The sequence below is a fragment of the Hyperolius riggenbachi genome, chromosome 10 (genome assembly GCF_040937935.1).
Source record: "Hyperolius riggenbachi isolate aHypRig1 chromosome 10, aHypRig1.pri, whole genome shotgun sequence".
NCBI classification, from domain to species: Eukaryota; Metazoa; Chordata; class Amphibia; order Anura; family Hyperoliidae; genus Hyperolius; species Hyperolius riggenbachi.
Window position 1 is genome coordinate 201,355,974 of NC_090655.1, and position 21,625 is coordinate 201,377,598.

Consider the following 21,625-nt stretch of genomic DNA (forward strand, 5'->3'; position numbering starts at 1 on the left):
GTGAGTAAAACGACTGCAGAACCTTGCATTTTATAAGGGGGGGGGGCTCCAAGAGTGAGTGCAGTCTGATTGGTGACAATGTGCCTGCTGACTGTGATGTAGAGGGTCAAAGTTCTGTTCAATGGAGCATTATGGGGCGAATCGAACTTCCGCAAAAGTTCGCCTTCGCTGGCGAACGCGAACCACCCAAAGTTCGCCTGGAACCGTTTGCCGGCGAACCGTTCTGTAGAGAACCGATCTCTACAGTGTTCTTACACCTTGTGCATCCGAGCAACTTTTATTTCCCATTCATTCGCCAATAACTTTATCATTACTTATCACACTGAAATGATAGATATAGATATCTTGTTTTTTCTGCCACCATTTAGGCTTTCTTTGGGTGGTACATTTTGCTAAGAATTATTTTATTCTAAATCCATTTTAACAGGAAGATTAAGAAAGAAATGGAACAAATGCATTATTTCTCTGTTTTTGGCCATTATAGTTTTAAAATAATACATGCTACCGTCATTAAAACCCATGTATTTTATTTACCCACTTGTCCCGCTTATTACACCGTTTAAATCATGTCCCTATCACAATTTATGGCACCGATATTTTATTTGGAAATAAAGGACAATTTTTTTAATTTGCGTCCATCACTATTTACAAGCCCATAATTTAAAAAATTATAGTAACATACTCTCTTGACATGCATATTCAAAAAGTTCAGATGCTTAGGTAACTATTTATGTTTTGTTTTTTTAATTGTAATTTTTTTTTCTTAATTAAACATTTTATTTGGGTATTTTTTGGTATGGGAGGTAAACAATTACTTTTAAATGTAATATTATGTGTTTTTTTAATGAAAAATGCATGTGGGTGTAGTTTTACTATTTGGCCACAAGATGGCCACAGTCAAAAAGTTCTGGAAGTGAATGTTCTCGCTTCCAGGAAGCATTAGAACGATGGGAAACTTTTTTTTTTCTTTGCAGAAAGACCGCGGCCTCTGATAAGAGACCGTCGGTTTTTCTGTCGGACACTTAGATCGATGAATGGGGACTATGTTCTCATTCATTGATCTCAGGGCTAACGGAAGGTGGCGGGAGCACGCCCGGCGCAGTGGCAGCAGCACAGTCTATCTGGACGTCCAGATAGTCTTAAGTGGTTAAAAGGAAATAAGTATGTCCGCCTCTATATCCCTCTCAGTTCAGCTATGCTTTAAATTCAGCTACATGCCACTACTATTGCACATTTCTGCTATTTTTTATTATTTGTGCTGGCTTAAGATTTTCCCCCCTAACTATCTATATCACCATCAAGTGTTCCCTTTTGCTAGCTGCAACACCCGCTCATTTCCTTATTTGTCACCCTTCTTATTACCAGTTTTCTACCAGCAGTATGGATTCAGATATGATATATATTGACAGACAGATCTTAAAAGAAACTTGAGATAGGTATAAAAGAAGAATTTATATTTGCCTGAGGCTTCCTCTAACCCCATGCACTCGGTGGGAAACCCTTGCCGTCTTCCCGGGTGGCTTCGTTCTTCCCGGGTGGCTTTTCTGTGATAAAAAAAACCCCTCTGGAAATACTTAACTTGGGAGGGGGAAGTCTCAGGGTCCCAATGAGGCTTCCCCCATCCCTGTAGCTGCAGGGAATCCAGCATGAGCTCCTCCGAATCCTCCCGCAATCCTCCCCCAACAAGCCTGAGAAGGCTTGATATATTTACCTCTCCTGGATCCAGCGCAGGCGCAGTAGCGGCTCTTCATTTGGGTGAGGCCAAGCCCAATTGTATCCGCTCTACTGCACAGGCGCTAAAGAACTTGCAGGATAACCTCGCATGCGCAGTACTGTGATGCCGGCCGGCGTGATGACGCACAGCGGCCTGCGTGATGACGATAAGATAAGGAAGTGGCAGCCTGACACCGTGTCAGCGGGCGGCCGGGCATCCGTCGGGTCAGCGGGCGGCCGGGTGTGTGGTGGCTCAGCGTGCGGCCGGGCGTGCGGCGGGTCAGTGGGCGGCCAGGCGGGCGGCACTTCAGCGGTGCGGCCAGGCGTGCGGCGGGGTCTGCTTTGGGTCAGCAGGCGACGTGCACGCGCGGCAAATGCACGCATGCGCGGTGAGACTGCGGCGGTGAGTGGGAGGGGAGTGGAGGAGAGGGGAGGTGGGAGGGGAGGAGAGGGGAGGTGGGAGGAGAGGGGAGGTGGGAGGGGAGTGGAGGAGAGGGGATTGGGATGGGGATTCAATACAGGCCTAGAGCCTCTTTTTAAATGGGCTTAGGTCACCTAGTGTAAGTATAAATTCTTCTGTTATACTCATCTCAGGTACACTATAAGGTGCTTGTGTTTTTGTGCATAGTTGTTTCCCTGAGACATAAACATAGACCTATTTTATTAAAAAAAAACAGCTTGAAGAAGGTTTTGGTCGTTTTGTTCATTTGTGGACAGATAAACTAGGCTACCCAAGATGGTTCTAGTGACCATTTTGTGTGCCTAGATTTTCTGAACCATAAGTACATTACACATTATTTAACTGTGAATTTTAGTATCTATGAGGAGTGCAGCTATGAAGGGGACTTGGGGGAGTGTAAATCAGCAATGTGAAAAGCACAGGATGTAAATACAAGAGATATGTAGTAAGGTTTTATTACATCTGTAGAAGACTTTTTTATGGTAATCTTCCATCTGTTGCGACGAGGAGTAGGATTAATCCATATAAAAATGCATTTGGTCCAAGACTCTAAACAATAGGCCTCTTAAAATCAAATGTGGTTAAAGTGGACCTGAACTCTTGCAAAGGACAGAAGGAGAACATAGAGAAATGTCCCCTGTATGTATTTAGAGAGTTTAGACTCTCTAATCCCCCATCATTTGTGACTAAGCACAATTTGTATTTATTTTTCCCTAGCTGTGTCAGCTGACTGCCACGGCAGAGATCTCATTTGTAAACACAGGTTGTTAACAATATGTCTGCTTCCATGAAAGCAGGATGTACACAAACTACAGATTTGTTGCAGGATTTGTATCAGCTGTAACAAATAATTGATTTTCTTTGAAGGTTATTATGTTGTTGCTTATATTTTAGAGCAGAGAGGAAGTTCTGAGTGGTCCACTTTAAATGACACTATCTTTGCTGAAAACACCTGCAGTAATCTCACTCATGGTTCGATGTGCTTAGAGGCTCCCTGATAAAGTCGGAGTTGATAGAAATAAATGATGCAGATCTGATGATAGAATTCACTATAGAACTGCCAGGATCCGTGAATTTGTTTCAGTGCTTTTCCTTGTGAGCATTCACATAAGTTGCTTCTCTTTTCAAGTTTCTGTCTTGATAAATACAAGTTAAGTTATCCATTTGACAGTACAAGTTTTTCTATGCAATGGCCAATATTTTAGTCCTTCTATTGATGATGATGATGACCAGCACAGTAAGATCCACCCATTGATCAGTAGATGTTGGAGTAGAGTGGAGGCGGGTCGGTATAAGGGGGAGGATGCAGACAATATGGAGGTGGAACTGCAGGAGGCGGGGGCATATCTGTTGATATTGTATATACCTGAAAGAAAAAAAATCGAAATCATGAAAATTAATAAATTAGGGGAGGAAAATAAATTCACGTATTTGTATAAAATTCGTAATGCCTTTGAGGCGAAATTAAATGTTTAATGTACTCTGTGAATTACTGAAAACTCAGTGATATATAATAATACTGGTGTCCTTATTAAGGGACATAGGAAGAAATCATGGAGTTCCATAGCAAAGATTTGGTTGAAAAACAAATGTGGTGTATAAGGCACATTTGTGCACCCTCCACCACACCAAGAATTAAGTAGCCCTCCAGTAATGGTAGTCAGAGGTACCCCTCAGTTTTAGATAGCCCCAAGTACCACCCGATTATTGGTAGCCAGAAGTAGTGCCCACTTGGTACAGGTACTCCCCCAGTACAGCCAGTGATGAACCCCAATATAGGTAGCCAGAAGGAGCCCGCTCAGTGTAGGCAGCCAAAAGGCATCCATATAGGTAGCCAAAAGTAGCCCCCTTAGTATAGGCAGCCAAAGGGCCCCCATATAGGTAGGCAGCCATAGCCCTCTCCCAAGTGTAGGTACACCCTTGAGTATAGGTATCCAGAGGGCCTCCAGTATAGGTGGCCATAAGTAGTACCTAAAGTATAGGTAGCCAGAAGGACACCACGAGGTTGGTTAGGCAGAAGGTCCCACCAGTATAGGTAGCCAGTTATGACTCCTCCCATGCACAGTGGTGACAGCAGAGCATAAAAGAAGTGGCTCACCCCTCCAGACTCTAATGACAATCTACGATCTCCAGACGTCCCCGTCTCTACGATTAGAGCACCCTCTCTGGCCACATTATGTAAATAGTGAAGGCTGCTATGGTGATTCCACTGCACACATTCTATGGAAGCTCTTACCTCTGATGGGATCATGGTGGTGTGTCGCAGACAACAACTTCCTGCTATAAACATAAGTGTAGCTAGGGCCAACTGCAGCACATTTGCAACCAGGAGAACACAAATAATTCCGATGATGCCACTCTGTAAGTGTAACAATAAATAAATATAAAGTAAAGCAAACTTCAAGAGAGCTACAAATGTCGATAAAAATGTTCTTTCTTTGTAAAGAAAAAAGTATATTTATTCATTATTTTCTTTTATTATTATATTCCGAACTGAGAAAAATCAGTTGGCACACTGCACACTTGAGAGTGCTTTCCCTACATCTAGGTTAAAATTCGGGGTCTACGGGGAAAGCATTGGTTCCTGCATGATTGATTTATATGAAAGCATTTGCATAAGCATTTGCATGCGAGTAGTGATGTTCATCTCTAGGAGAACTCATGGAGAAGCATGTGATCAGTTTGGTCAGGTGATAGATATGTAAGTCTCTGATTTGCTAGTCATGATCATGTTCGTAACCAAGCTGTAATCACAGCAAATCTGAACTTTAAAAATCCTTCAGCTGATCAAACCAATAACGTGCTTCTCTATGAGTTCTCCTAGACATGACTATCACTACAGGCGAGTGTGCAGAGGGTGAATGAATTATGTTGTTTTGTTTGCCATGCCCCCTCTAGCTCCTCCTTATTACATATTTAAATGCCCTAGCTCAAGGTGAGGAGCCTGGATTCTGTGTTTTTCTTATATTCAAATTCTTCTATTTTATAAACAATTAAAACCTCTGCATCAGCAATGAATTCTTATGTTTTACTATTATGCAAGTAACTTCCTATGGTTGTTTGTCATAACATTAGAGAAGTGACTTTTGCCTTCCTGTCTCTAAGAGTTTTTAAAAGTAATCTGAGGTGTGAGACCTATGGAAGCTGCCAATGTATCTCCTTTTAAAGAGACTCTGTAACAAAAATTGCATCCTGTTTTTCATCATCCTACAAGTTCCAAAACCTATTCTAATGTGCTCTAGCTTACTGCAGCACTTTCTACTATCACCATCTCTGTAATAAATCAGCTTATCTCTCCCCTGTCGGACTTGTCATCCTGTGTCTGGAAGGCTGCCAAGTTCTTCAGTGTTGTGGTTCTGCTATGCACTCCCCCCTCCTGGCCCCTCTATGCACACTGCCTGTGTGTTATTTAGATTAGGGCAGCTTCTCTCTTCTCTCTTATCTTTTACAAGCTGAATAAATCCTCCTCTGAGCTGGCTGGGCTTTCACATACTGAGGAATTACAGACAAGGGCAGAGCTGTTTGCAGCAAGAAACGAGCAGCCTGACACTTCAGTGCATGAGAGCTGCAGGGGGAAAGAAACACACAAATGATCTCTTGAGATTCAAAAGGAAGGGTGTATACAGCCTGCTTGTGTATGGATGTATTTTCTATGTGTGAACATACTGTACATCAACCTACTTTTTAAAACTGTTTTTAACCACTTTTAATGCGGCGGGGAGCGGCGAAATTGTGACAGAGGGTAATAGGAGATGTCCCCTAATGCACTGGTATGTTTACTTTTGTGCGATTTTAACAATACAGATTCTCTTTAAATGATACCAGCTGCCTGACAGTCCTGCTGATATTTCTGTTCAGTAGGGTCTAAATCACACACACCTGAAACAAGCATACAGCTAATCTTGTCCGATTTGTCATAAACATCTGATCTGTTGCATGCTTGTTCAGGGTCTATGGTTTAAAGTATTAGAGTCAGTGGATCAACAGGTCAGCCAGGCAATGTGCATATTTTAAAGCAAATAATCATGTCAGCCTCCGTATCCCTCTCACCTTGAGTTTCCTTTAACCACTTCAGGACCGGCCGCCTAACCCCCCTTAAGGACCAGGGCATTTTGCGGTGGAGGGGGGTGCGCGCGTTTGGGGGGGTCGGGCGGCCGGATCCCCTCTGTGGCTGGCTGGACAGTATCCCCCCCCATGGTGGCAAGTGTCCCCCCTGTAGATGGCAGCCATCACTTACCTTCCAGGCTCCATCGATGAGCCGCAGTAGCCCCCTTCTTCTCCGGCCGGCATCTCTGCTCCAAATGACGCTCAGGTCGGGTCGCGGCTTGATGACGTCATCAAGCCAGGACCCGGCGCTGACGTCAGACGGAGCAGAGATGCCGGCCAGAGCAGAGGGGGGCGCCGATCGTTGCTGGAATGGCAGGGAGGTGAGTGGATCCTCTTCTTTTCCCCCCTGCTGCCGCCGCTGTCAAAGTGATCACTACGATCCGACAGCGATCGTAGTGATCACGTGATCAGCAGCCATACACGATGGCTGCTGATCACTGAGGGGAGATGCCAGCTGTCGTATGACAGCTTAATCTCCCCCTCCGGGTGCGCACGATCGCGTCGGGAGCGGTTCTTTAGCGCGGACATTGAATCAACGTCCGGTCAGAACGGTACCACCACCTGCCGGACGTTGATTCAACCTGTGGCGGTCCCCAATAGGTTAAGGCCCATGACCATCTAAAATGATTGTACAACCTCTCTCCAAGCTTAACACATTTATGTAGTGTGGGAATTTAAATATAAAAAAGATATTCAAATCCCATTAAATTTGTTCACTCTTATGTTTGTATAGATGTTGGTAAGATTGTGAAATAAGCAAATACAATTGGATACTAGAAATAGTTGGTCAAAAATTCTGGCTTGCATACACATTTAAAGCAAATTATATGCATTTGGGACTTGGGCCAGTCACAATTATTAGGAAATGCATTTAATTTGCATGCAGTTAATAGCTTCTCATTGACCATGTCTACTGCAGATGTTACACTCACAACACACAGTATACGGGCAGCCTTAAATCACCCTTGGATCAGGGAAAAGAAATTGAATTGAGCCCATGGTGGGCTGGATTACCAAATCCTTAGCCTCCTGAAGCTTCTCATTCACTAGCCTTGGTCCTCTTTGTATTTGCATTCGGATGGATCGCTCTGTCAAATATTCTCCATTCAGCTCAGCCCGCACCTCCCCCCTCCCCCCCAGCTGTAATGAGTGATTTATAAGGGTGAATGTGCAAGTTGTAAACCATTATAGTTTTCTCAGTTTTCTCTTGCTGTACATGATAATTTTCTTTCACTGTACACGATAGTTTTCTTTCACTGTGCATCTCCAAACTTGCACATGCTCAGATCAGAATCACTTGTTGTCACTGAGGGTAAGAGGGGTAGGAGCAGGGCCGGCCCGCTCATGAGGCGGGGTGAAACTTTTGCCTCAGGCGGCAAGTTTCCAGGGGCGGCATCCGCCCGTCCGTGCGGGGAGCCGGCCGCCGAGCTGGAGGGGTAGCTGGCAGGACGGGGGTATTGGGCCTAGCGACGGGGAGGGGGGGTCGGACCCCCCCCCCCCTCCCTCGCCTGGGTCCCCCGTCCTCCGCTCCCCTCCAGCCTTACATAGAAGCAGCCGCTATTTGTAAGAGGCACGGGCGGGGAGGACTCACCTCTTCCTCGATCCAGCGTGCGCTCCACTGACGTCACTTCCTGCAACGCTGCAGGAAGTGATTCAGTGGAGCGCACGCTGGGAAGAGGTGAGTCCTCCCCGCCCGTGCGTCTTACAAATAGCGGCTGCTTCTTCTATGTAAGGCTGGAGGGGAGCGCAGTTCGGGGGACCCAGGCGAGGGAGGGGGGGTACGACCCCCTCCCCGCCGCTAGGCCCAATACCCCCGTCCTGCCAGCTACCCCTCCAGCTCGGCGGCCCCCCAGAGCACCCCCTCAGGCGGCAAAAAGTCTAGGGCCGGCCCTGGGTAGGAGTAGGGGGCCTGGGGAAAGAAGAGGACCAGGGAACAGGAGGGTCCCCAAAGATGAATGAGCAGCATCCATAGGCTAAGGATTAAGTAATCTAGCCCAACATTGGCTTAATTCAATTGTTTTGTTCCACCGATTCAAGGGTGCTTTATTCATTCCCTTTTTGAAGCTAATGCTAGTTTTTATTTGGTTATCCTAGATTGGTGGGACACACACTGCACAATACAGCATCTCAGAGAGATGCCGGCAAACGAACAGACAACTAATCAGTATTCTATCACAGCTAGCTATTAAATACACCTGAATCAAGGTTCATGCACCCTAACTAAATATGTGCATGATAGCTTTCCTTTGTCTCTTACCTTGGCCTCCCTTTAATACAACTACGAAACCAGTGCTTGCAGTGTACAGGCGATACAGCTGAGTGTGTTGAGAGTGGAGGAGATGAGGTAGTTGGGTTGGGTTAATAGAGGGTAACTGGAGGAGGTGAAGAGGATGAAGGCCTCACATTGAGAGCAAGAGTAGTGATGAGGGATGAGGAAGGCATATAAAATATAAGGATATAAGAGGTTGAATAAAAGGAGCTGTGGACAGTGGGTGTGATAGAACTGATGCAAATGGACAGTGGCGTAGCTAGGGATCATGGGGCCCCATAGCAAAACATTCATGGGGCCATCAGATGTAGCCACTATTGAGCAATGCCGCCTGCTCCTACCCTATGGATAAGTTAAATGAGCAATTTATATTCTAATGCAAGCTACACTGCTTATAGTCCATGGGAGCTGAGACAAAGTCAGAGGGTGGAGGAACACAAGAAAGTTAATAGTGAACACATCAAGTACCACTTTGGCCCCCTATGCTCCTGGGTTCCATAGCATCTGCTATGGCTGCTATGGCTATTGCTACGCCCCTGCAAATGGATAATATTGCAGCAGACCCAACAGTAAACCAACATAGGGCTGAAGCATACCAAGAGCGCTTCTGAGCAATTTTAAAAGTGCTTATCTAATGTATTTGAATAAGATGGATCACACCAGAGCGTTGTGATTTTCTCCCAAACGCAAACGCCGGTCCCGCAGCATTTCTGCTGATTTCTGAGGTGATTTAGCCTCAATGTGAAGTACTGTATAGGAAAGTGGAAAATCGATCTGAAAAGCGCTAGATCAGAACGATTTTCCAAGTGTTTTCGTTACAGAAGCTGTTCAGTTACAGCTCTACTGTAACAAAAAATAAAAAAACACGACACCAAAACGCTCCAAAAATCGCTAGGCACATGCCTAGAATCACCTAAAAATTAACTTCAAAAAGCGCTGAGTGTTTGCAATTACGCTAGCGCTTTTTGGTGTGCACCTGCATTTAGAAGGAGTGGATAGTAACTTCATTTGTTTGATATACTCTTTAGAGCAGTGTGGAAATGTGGTAGTGCTGTATGCACAATAATCATAATAAATCAGCTGCAGATTATAGTACAGATGAGTTGAATATGGAAAGGACGTCATGGAGATGTCAGAGAAATGAGGAGAAGGAGACAATGGGGGAGGCTGGAAAGAGTGGTGTGAAGGTAGAGCTAACAGTGGAGGTTGGTAGAGCAGATATGTTGGGGTTGATTCACTATAACAAATAACGTGCCTTATCAGAGTTCACGTTCCTTATCAGCGTTAACATGTCTTATCAGAGTCAGCATGCCTTAGCAGAGTTAGCGTGCCTTATCAGAGTAGCATAGCGAGCGCTATAAACGTTATGCCTGCTAATTGGCCATGACGAGAGCTCCACTCATCCTGCCCTGAACCCCTGTGGTCCAATCACTTTAAAGGAAATTATCCCTGCACTTTGATTGGCCCAATAGGCTGCTTTTCACTTGACAGGAAACTTGACAGGCAGCCTATCGGGCTATTCAAAGTGCGGGGATAATGTCCTTTAAAGTGATTGAACCCGCAGGAGCTCTCGTCATTGCGAATTAGCAGGCATAAGTTTGTAGCGCTCGCTATTCTACTCTGATAAGGCATGCTAACTCTGATAAGGGATATTAACTCTGATAAGTCATGCTAACTCTGATAAGGCACATTAACTCTGATAAGGCCACTATTTGTTATAGTGAATCAACCCCATTGTGTGTTAGGGAGCAAAGAGTGGGCATGTTAGAGTAAGTGAATAGTACAGATGGGGGTAGGACAAGTAAAAGTTTTAGGGAAGAGATTGGTAGGAGAGGTGGTGGAGATGATGGTGGAATTATCTTGAGGCAGGTGCACCAAATAGTGTTTGCTTGTCTCAAGATGCTGTTTTATTGACCTGGTGAAGCAGATAGGTGTTGTCCAATGTTTTTTTAATACACTATATGCACTTTGTCGCACCATTGTGTTCTCATCCTTAAGGAAAGATATTCTTACCTTTTAAACTGTTTTTAAGGATGTTACACATTTTTTGGACACTTACCTCCCTTCGGGGTATGCCTTTAGTTCAGGCATTTGCTGTTTTTACAATTTCTTACCCAGCTGTATCCTTTTCTGGAGAGCGACCTGACCCACTCCAAGAGGTGTAAAGACCCACCATATTCAAGCTTCTTACCATGGCTTCCATTCTGCATCCAAGTTTTGTGATTTCCCTTTTCATTTATTTCCTTTTTTGCAGATTTCTGAGATGCTACTTCTGTTTTTTTTCTACAGGTGCAGTCTATTTGACCTGGCAGCATCTGATGTGCACCATTAGGCAATAAATGTACTGTGATAATTGTATTGATATTCATATGAATATTTTCCTCCCCCTCCCCCCCCCCCCCCCTCTATTCCATGTATCTATGGAATACAATGAACCTGTATTAGTAAAGACTGTTCATTTTCCATTTTCTTCCTTTTGTGTTAACTGGTACAAAGTTATAGCTGACCCCTCAAAAGTCCCTTTTGTTGAACTATATGGGGCAGCACAGTGGTGTAGTGATTAGCACTCTCGCCTTGTAGGGCTGGGTCCATGGATCATATCCCAGCCAGGACACTAATAAGGCCTCAATTCACTAACCTTAACTCCTGTCTTTAATAACTCTTCTGAGCTGTTTTACAGTTATCACCATGGTGATATAATTGTGATAACAGTAAAACAGCTCAGAAGAGTTATTAAAGACAGGAGTTAAGCTTAGTGAATTGAGGCCTATGGAGTTTGTATGTTCTCCCCTCTGAGCACTCCAGTTTCCTCCTACATCCCCAAAACATTCAGGTAAGCAGGGGCGTAGCAATAGGGGTTGCAGAGGTAGCAACCGCATCGGGGCCCTTGGGCCAGAGGGGCCCCGAAGGGCCTTTCCTCAACTACAGTATTAGCTCTCTATTGGTCCTGTGCTCATAATAATCCCTTCTATAGATACTTTGAATAGTGGTAATCATTAACAAACTGTTCCCCATCCCCTTCTTGCACCTCTGACACTGTAGTTGCCATTGGCAGGTTTTGGTGCGCCGTATCAATTATTAAAAATTATTATGTATAGAGTGCTTAGGGGGCCCCCATTGTAAAACTTGCATCAGGGCCCACAGCTCCTTAGCTACGCCACTGCAGGTAAGGTAATTAGCTTCCCTCCAAATTGGCCCTAGACTTCAACATGTACATTACATGATACATACATAGACATGACTATGGCAGGGATTAGATTGTGAGCTCCTCTGAGGGACAGTTAAGTAATGAGACAACAATATACTCTGTCTCTGTACAGTGCTGTGGAAGAAATTGGTGCTATATAAATAATACTATCTTTATTGATACTTTGATTGGATGTTTGGGCTCTTCATATTATTCTTATAAGTCTTGATTAGGATTTTATATAAAACATTTATGAGGAACATTCCTCCAGTCTGCATTCCTTTTTATTGTTCTAATTACTTTAACCCCCCAACCCCCCTTTCTAGTGTCCCTACTACTATGAGGGACAGTGTCTGATATTTTAGCACTGTAATACCCTATACAGTTTGAGGTGCAAATGAAGATCAGAGACCCAAGTGGGAGGTGGACCATTCCCCACTCACCATAAATGCAGCTGCATCCAGTGAGTGCATTACTAGTGTCTGTTCTAAAGTAAACCTTACTTACTACATTAACCACCCTGGCGTTCTATTAAGATCGCCAGGGCGGCTGCATGAGGGTTTTTTGTAAATAAAAAAAAAAACTATTTCATGCAGCCAACTGAAAGTTGGCTGCATGAAAGCCCACTAGATGGCGCTCCGGAGGCGTTCTTCTGATCGCCTCCGGCGGCCAAAATTAACACGGAAGGCCGCAATGAGCAGCCTTCCGTGTTTGGCTTCTCCTGTCGCCATGGCGACGAGCGGAGTGACGTCATGGACGTCAGCCGACGTCCTGACGTCTGCCGCCTCCGATCCAGCCCTTAGCGCTGGCCGGAACTATTTGTTCCGGCTGCGCAGGGCTCAGGCGGCTGGGGGGACCCTCTTTCGCCGCTGCTCGCGGCGGATCGCCGCAGAGCGGCGGCGATCGGGCAGCACACGCGGCTGGCAAAGTGCCGGCTGCGTGTGCTGCTCTTTATTTCATCAAAATCGGCCCAGCAGGGCCTGAGCGGCAGCCATCGGCGGTGATGGACGAGCTGAGCTCGTCCATACCGCTAAGATGGTTAATGCTGGGAAGACACCATGAGTTTTTGGGCACATAGATGGCTTGATAGATAATTTCCGACAGGTCCGATCTGATTTCAATCCTGTTTTTCTCATTGAAGTGAATGGAAATCGATTGGAAAAATGATCTTGCAGTAAATCTTCCAAAAATACTCATCGTTTATTCCCAGCATTGGACTCCTGCATCCCTCGTGTTCTTCTCTCTTATGTTCTTGGCACATTCCTCTTGGTTCATTTCCCAAGTAGCCTATCACCTTGTTGCCCACCTTTTAAAACCCTCTGAATTCCCTGCTTGAGCATCAAGTCAAACTACAACATGCATATACCTACAACATCTTACCTTACTGCCATACATGAAGTAAATCATGTTTTCATAAATTGCAATGTCAATGCTGAGCATTATAATACCAAATAACGATATGAATATGCTGGTAAAGTTGAAAACAAATGAGGTTTTCACCTGAAAAAGAGAGAACAAGCATACTATTTAATTAAGACATTAACAGTATTTCAGCAGCTAAAAAAATTACTGTATATACAGTAGATACTGTGGCGCCCCACTTCAAGGTGTGGAATAAAGTTGTAGCTGTGTTAGGATAAATCCTTGTATCCAAAAGGTCAGTATTCTAATAGCAATTCAAAGGGCAGGTATATTCTTCCTATGATGTATGGTTTTTCCACTCCACCACCTGTGTGCACTCAGAGTGCAAACAAAGCAAACAGGGATGCGTTCAGTGGATAATGTCAAATTCCTTTATTTCTGGATAAAAGGGCATTACAGGTGGTACGAGGTGAACACTTACTTCCAGAGGGTCCTAATCCACTTAGGACCCTGATGACGGCAGACCAGGGAATCCCCTAATGATGGCAGACCACCGAAACTAGTCGGGACAAGAGTGAGCAGCACGGAGCAGGGTACTGAGGTTCATAGTACCACATTGGGTGGGAAGCGCTACATGCCTGGGGAGGGTCCTAAGTGGATTAGGACCCTCTGGAAGTAAGTGTCCACCTCGTACCACCTGCAATGCCCTTGTATCCAGAAATAAAGGAATTTGACATTATCCACTGAACGCATCCCTGTTTGCTTTGTTTGCATTGCACTCTGAGTGCACACCGGTGGCGGAGTGGAAAAACCATACATCATAGAAAGAATATACCTGCACTGTGAATTGAAAAAAAAATTACTGTAGTCCAGAAATTCACTCACTATAAACAGCAGTGGCTTCAGGCAGGGCAATTAAAATAGAAGCAAAGAGGGGAGAGTTAAGTACAATGCATTTATTTTGTGGAAAAGTAGTTTATCCCCTAGATGTGCAATCATCCGGCTTTTCCCTGGTGTCAGTGAGTAGTGTTGGGCGAACATCTAGATGTTCGGGTTCGGGCCGAACAGGCCGAACATGGCCGCGATGTTCGGGTGTTCGAGCCGAACTCCGAACATAATGGAAGTCAATGGGGACCCGAACTTTCGTGTTTTTTAAAGCCTCCTTACATGCTACATACCCCAAATTTACAGGGTATGTGCACCTTGGGAGTGGGTACAAGAGGAAAAAAAATTAGCAAAAAGAGCTTATAGTTTTTGAGAAAATCGATTTTAAAGTTTCAAAGGGAAAACTGTCTTTTAAATGCGGGAAATGTCTGTTTTCTTTGCACAGGTAACATGTTTTTTGTCGGCATGCAGTCATAAATGTAATACAGATGAGAGGTTCCAGGAAAAGGGACCGGTAACGCTAACCCAGCAGCAGCACACGTGATGGAACAGGAGGAGGGCGGCGCAGGAGGAGAAGGCCACGCTTTGAGACACAACAACCCAGGCCTTGCATGCGGACAAGAAGCGTGCGGATAGCAATTTGCTTTTTGTCGGCATGCAGTCATAAATGTAATACAGATGAGAGGTTCCAGGAAAAGGGACCGGTAACGCTAACCCATCACAGATGTTCATTGTTCATGTTACTTGGTTGGGGTCCGGGAGTGTTGCGTAGTCGTTTCCAATCCAGGATTGATTCATTTTAATTTGAGTCAGACGGTCTGCATTTTCTGTGGAGAGGCGGATACGCCGATCTGTGACGATGCCTCTGGCAGCACTGAAACAGCGTTCCGACATAACGCTGGCTGCCGGGCAAGCCAGCACCTCTATTGCGTACATTGCCAGTTCGTGCCAGGTGTCTAGCTTCGATACCCAATAGTTGAAGGGGACACAGAGCACAATGCTATACAGTGGCGGGTGAGCGGTGTACTACTGTTCCCAGCAGAGACACAGAGTGGCAGTAAACACAATGCTATACAGTGTGGGTGAGCGGTGTACTACTGTTCCCAGCAGCGACACAGAGCACAATGCTATACAGTGGTGGGTGAGCGGTGTACTACTGTTCCCAGCAGAGACACAGAGTGGCAGTAAACACAATGCTATATAGTGTGGGTGAGCGGTGTACTACTGTTCCCAGCAGCGACACAGAGCACAATGCTATACAGTGGTGGGTGAGCGGTGTACTACTATTCCCAGCAGCGACACAGAGCACAATGCTATACAGTGGCGGGTGAGCGGTGTACTACTGTTCCCAGCAGAGACACAGAGTGGCAGTAAACACAATGCTATACAGTGTGGGTGAGCGGTGTACTACTGTTCCCAGCAGCGACACAGAGCACAATGCTATACAGTGGTGGGTGAGCGGTGTACTACTGTTCCCAGCAGAGACACAGAGTGGCAGTAAACACAATGCTATATAGTGTGGGTGAGCGGTGTACTACTGTTCCCAGCAGCGACACAGAGCACAATGCTATACAGTGGTGGGTGAGCGGTGTACTACTATTCCCAGCAGCGACACAGAGCACAATGCTATACAGTGGCGGGTGAGCGGTGTACTACTGTTCCCAGCAGAGACACAGAGTGGCAGTAAACACAATGCTATATAGTGTGGGGGAGCGGTGTACTACTGTTCCCAGTAGCGACACAGAGCACAATGCTATACAGTGGTGGGTGAGCAGTGTACTACTGTTCCCAGCAGCGACACAGAGCACAATGCTATACAGTGGTGGGTGAGCGGTGTACTACTGTTCCCAGCAGAGACACAGAGTGGCAGTAAACACAATGCTATATAGTGTGGGGGAGCGGTGTACTACTGTTCCCAGCAGTGACACATAGCACAATGCTATACAGTGGTGGGTGAGCGGTGTACTACTGTTCCCAGCAGCGACACAGAGCACAATGCTATACAGTGGTGGGTGAGCGGTGTACTACTATTCCCAGCAGCGACACAGAGCACAATGCTATACAGTGGTGGGTGGGTGAGCGGTGTACTACTGTTCCCAGCAGCGACACAGAACACAATGCTATACAGTGGTGGGTGAGCGGTGTACTACTGTTCCCAGCAGAGACACAGAGCACAATGCTATACAGGGTGAGCGGTGTACTACTGTTCCCAGCAGAGACACAGAGTGGCAGTAAACACAATGCTATATAGTGTGGGGGAGCGGTGTACTACTGTTCCCAGCAGCGACACAATGACTGGGGGGACCCTGGCTAGCCTGGCTGGAGAGAGAACTACCCTGCCTGCCTACCCAAAGCTAAACCCACAGACAAATGGCGGAGAAATGACGTGGATCGGGTATTTATTTACCCGAACCACGTGACCCGTTCGGCCAATCAGAGCGCGTTCGGGTCCGAACCACGTGACCCGTTCGGCCAATCACAGCGCTAGCCGAACGTTCGGGGAACGTTCGGTCATGCGCTCTTAGTTCGGCCATATGGCCGAACAGTTTGGCCGAACACCATCAGGTGTTCGGCCGAACTCGAACATCACCCAAACAGGATGATGTTCTGCAGAACCCGAACAGTGGCGAACACTGTTCGCCCAACACTATCAGTGAGCAGTAAATTGTATATTCACTTTTGTTAAGAAAAAAAAAAAGTTCTACATATGGCATTGACACATGATTTTTGAGAATGTTGAATATTGTTAGCAAAACCAGCAGTATTGTTCCCATTTGAGCATAGGAAAGAATGAGCAGTAGATTTATGATTCTCAAGTGAGGGATGTTCCCATTTGAGCATAGGAAAGAATGAGCAGTAAATGTATGATTCTCAAGTGAGGGACCTGAAGTGACTTATGAGAAAAATAAGTTTCTTACCTTAGTAGTGGGTGGCGCTACAATTAAGGCAAGGGGGCAATTGTCCCTGGGCCCCAAAGTCAATCTGGACCTCCCAAGAAAATCCCATTTTAAAATTCAGTTTGTCTGGCCAGGCCGCTGGGAACAGCAGCGTGTGTGACTGCACTGTGGTGCTGGTGGTGGAGGTGAGGCCACAGCAGCATACAGGGGAAGGAGGCAGGGACTCCCAAGTGCTCCCCCTCACACACCCATGTGCAGTGGAGCGTGCAATGGAAGGCAGGGCCGGGTCGAGGCATAGGCTGGAGAGGCTCCAGCCTCAGGGCGCAGTGTAGGAGGGGGCGCACAATTCATTCAGCTGTCATTCCTAATTGTGTTTGAAGCAGAAATAAATAAGAAAAGGGGATCCATAGCAGTGACTGCAAGCCAGATAACTAGATATTAAGGTGTTGGAGAGGAAGTGGGCCCAGTGGCACCTCTTAGTTTAATAGCAATCAGTGTGTGACGGCTGGGGTGGGAGGGATGGAGGGGCGCACTTTGCTGTCTCAGCCTTGGGTGCTGGAGGACCTTGTCCCGCCTCTGATGGAAGGCAATGGTACAACTCACATGACATCGTTGCCAGGAATTTCAGAAAATCTTTTCCACTTTACACAGTTCAGCCTCTCCTCTCTGATGCCCTCTTGTTGGGGGAGTAGAGGCTAGCTAATGCTGGGGGGGCTACCTAAAATGGGGGCGCATCTGGCTATCTATACTGGGAGGAAGGCTACCAAATCCTGGAGGACACTTCTGGCTTTCTACTCTAGGGGAAGACTACCAAAGACTGGGGAGCACAGCTGGCCATTTATACTGGGGCAACGGGCGGGGGGGGGGAGTAGCACAAGTCAGAGGTTGGGTGGGGGAGAGTTGGGGGAAGGGGCCCAAGTTACTTTTGCCCTGGGGCACCATTGCAGTTTTTGGGGGGACAGGCCACCATCACTGCATCGAAAGAACAATGGATAGAGACATATACCATCAAATCTTGGGTGGGCACGTACTTCTCTCAGCCAGGGCATTTAGAATGGGTCGTGGTTGGGTGTTGCAGCATGATAACCCCAGACAGACAACCCCAAACACCAACCATGGCAACAAAGGAGTGGCTCAACAAGAAGCACATGAAGGTCCTGAAGTGTCCTAGCCAGTCTCTAGACCTTTACCATACAATTGAAAAGTGTACATACAGCACAGTCTTACATAATCCAGGCAGGGCACAAGAGGCAGCACCATGCTCTTTGCTTTGGACTTTTTTTTTCCAACTGTGCCTCTCTTTCTCATTCCCTGCAGGCATGTATTGGATCACCATAGCTGGAGAGGATGGGGGGACACCTTGGGGGGCCCCTACATGCTCTGGGACCCTGGGGCAATTGTCATCTTACCCTCTATGGAAGCGCCAGCCTTGCTTAGAGTTAGTAGTAGTTAGCCTCAGGTGAGGAGTTCATTTTATAAAAGAGACTCAAGATCAGATATGCAATTATAACCAAAAAGTGAAGCTTTTGGACTTCTAAAGAGCAATTGCTCTGATCTAATATTGCTGGAAAGCCCCGGTCTCCGCGCCTCCTGCTTGTGGTCCCATTGACAGAAGCACTCTGTGCATGCGAAGTACAGGAGAGTCTCTGCTGCGCATGCACATGGCAGTGGCCATCAAATCGCTGAGTCGCCTGACTGAAAAGGGGGGCTGCTGGGGGACAGGAGCATCATGCAGCAATGGCGCGGGCACAGGACAGCTGCAAGGGGCTGGTAGAAGCCCCTGGAAGTTTAAACTGTTTCTTTTTTTTTTTTTTGCTTTAGGTCCACTTTAGCTAATTTCTTAGTTACTAAGTACCCATACACTTTAATGCACTGAAAACATACCATTGCATATACCATTGCATTGGTTCAAATCTTGTATTCACCAAAAAACTATATAGGACAGGGACAAACATAGGCCCGTGCAGACCATGCAGTCACACATGGGCCCCATGTCCTCAGGGACCCATAAACCTGCAGGGCCTGATTATCCTTTAGGTTGAAAAGAAAGAATACCGCTAAGGGCCGGTTCTCTCGTGTGGCAAGGTTAAACATTTGCATCAGGCGCAGAGATTTCAGGGGGAGGATTTTTGTACTGTGTGTACCTTCCTGAGGAGGAATAAAGTGGCTGAGGGTGTGTACCTTCCTGAGGAGGAATAGAGTGGCTGAGGGTAAGCCAGTGTGCTATTGTGTTGAGCTGCAGCATGTCATGTGATAACATTAAATAAAGCAGAGCAAATTGTCGGGTGCTGTGCGATCATTTCAAATCGGGGGATGGGGGCGCATCCTCACAAGTTTGCCTCAGGCATCAAACAGTCTAGAACTGGCCCTTGTCCCGCTGAAACAAAATCCAGTATAAAAATACAATCTTTATTAAGGCGTCTGTGGCTAAACAGTAAAACAGTTGACGCGTGTCGGAGCAAAAGATGGCTCCTTAGTCATTATAGCTGACAAACAAATGGTACTATACAGGTTATATACTGTAGGTAACCAAGCCTGCCCACTGAGGGCATGGCTTGCCTCAAAGAGACAGTTATACAAGGCAAATACATTAAAACACCTGATCATATGTCTATAAAAAACATAATTGCATACACTGCAAATACAAGAATGCAAAGATACAACAAAGTACAAAATGTAAAAATACAAGATTATTCAAGTGCCAAAAAGTCTTAAAACTTCTGTATCATAAGCGAATAAAGTTAGCTGAAAACATGAAATAATTATCATTAATGTTCATTTAGTTTCACAAAAAAAGGTTTAGGTCCCAAAGGGTATTCAAACCACAAGGAATATGTGTTGCCTAAATGCCAAATCCAGAAGGCCTCACATTTAAGAAACTTCCTGGATATATCACCTCCTCTTAGATGTTGTACCAATCGCTCTAGACCTTGGAATCTAAAAGACAACATATTACCTCCACAAACTTCCAAAAAATGTTTGGACACTTAATAAACCAGCTATTAGTGCATTATTCCTAAAAGAAAATCATGCAAAAATTATGCAAAAATTACATGAAATTACAAATGGATTACACAAAATAAATTGAATTTACAAATGGTAATTATGTATGGGCATAATTGCGAAATTTTATGCAAAATTTTACGGAATTGTAATGAGCTTGTTATGATCATCACTAAAGGTACTGTGTATACTCGCTTATAAGCAGACCCGCATATAAGCCGAGGTACCCACTTTTCCCTCAGAAACTAGGAAAAAGTGATTGACTCCCATATAAGACTCCCATATAAGCCTCCTACCCAGTATATCACCCACCATAGCAGACTCATGTGCCCCCTGTGCAAGTCAGCCCCTCTCCCCATAGCCAGATGTGCCCCAAGGATGATACAGCTGTGTCTTAAGACGACATAGATATGACAGACAGCAAGTACCACACAGGAAGAATGTCCGATCATTGCACCACTGACTTATTGCTTGCACACTCCGATTCACAAGCCAGAGGGCACAGGTAGTTTTGAGCAGTATACTCTGCACACCATGTTGCACGGGATGGGGGTGGGGTGGGGGGCACCAACACATGAGGAGGGCCAGTTGGCAAGAGCAGGATCACTAGTGCACAATCCTTGAGCTCCTCTGCCAGTAACAAAACCTGCTTTAAGTTACTGACAATTTTTGGATCCACCCATGATCTTTTATGATCACGCTCACTCACATGGGGCCTCCTACATTTATTCTGCACAAGTCCGCACTGCTGGCTTTGTCCGCCACTGATATAGGACAACATTATTAATGTACATTAACTTGACAAAGTCTGAAAACCACTATAAATGAAGGCAGTAGTACTCACGATGCAGGTAGACCTTCTCTTGCTAGCAGCAATGTTCACTGATCCAGTGCAAATCAACTAGAAAAATAAGGAGAGATTATGGGTAAATTTTAATTCTAGTACATCCGTTAACAGAAATGTACTATGACAACCGCAAATTGCCCCACTCACTAATGTATTTCTAACCCATTCAACTCATTCACAATTTTGGTATAAATAGTACATATTTGTATTTCCTTGTACTTATACTTCCAATAATATCGTAAAGGACTACAATTTAAAAAAAAATCTAAAATGCATGTAAACACAAACAAATAAGAAGTATGTTTCACATACAAATAAGAAGTATGTTTCTTCCAGAGTAAAATGAACCATAAATGACTTTTCTCCCATGTTGCTGTCATTTACAGTAAGTAGTAGTAAAAATGTTTCTGTACCGTGTTAGCCAAACAATATATGTAGGTAGAAAAAAATAAAGTCTTGTAAAAGTAATACCTTTTAATGGCTAACATTTGGCTTGTGCACACTGCACAAGATATAAGGGCAGGTCTCACACCTTGCATTTTTGCAGGGTAATGTGCCTGGAGTTCCTGATTTACCACTGCTTGCTTTCAGACAACCTCCCAATTTGAGAAAAATGATTATCAGAAGTGCATTATCTACACCAGAAACTCCAGGCTCATTACCTTGCAATAACTCAAGGTGTGAGACCTGCCCTTATATCTTGTGCACAAGCCAAATACAAATACCAAACTCACAGAAATATTATCAAATATCAGACCAATTTTCCTGTGAATCATCCAATGTTGTATACATGATACGCTGCATGGAATGCCTCTCAAGAGGAATCTATATAGGAGAAACAGGACAAAAACTGCGCACAAGAATGAACCATCACCGCTTTAAAATTAATGAGGGT

General features: G+C 45.3%; 1 protein-coding gene across 2 annotated transcripts in view; it reads right to left on the reverse strand.

Moving 5' to 3' along the window:
- Window positions 1-509: 509 nt before the first annotated feature.
- Window positions 510-21,625, reverse strand: part of LOC137534233 (membrane-spanning 4-domains subfamily A member 4A-like) — a 51,015-nt gene continuing 29,899 nt past the window's right edge. For both annotated transcript variants that reach the window (XM_068255638.1, XM_068255637.1), the window contains 4 exons: window positions 20,728-20,784; window positions 13,117-13,236; window positions 4,410-4,532; window positions 510-3,539 (listed from right to left, as the gene is read on the reverse strand). In XM_068255638.1, coding sequence (XP_068111739.1) covers window positions 3,429-3,539; window positions 4,410-4,532; window positions 13,117-13,236; window positions 20,728-20,784 — 411 coding nt within the window. In that variant the 3' untranslated portion in view covers window positions 510-3,428. The remainder of the gene's footprint in view (window positions 3,540-4,409; window positions 4,533-13,116; window positions 13,237-20,727; window positions 20,785-21,625) is intronic.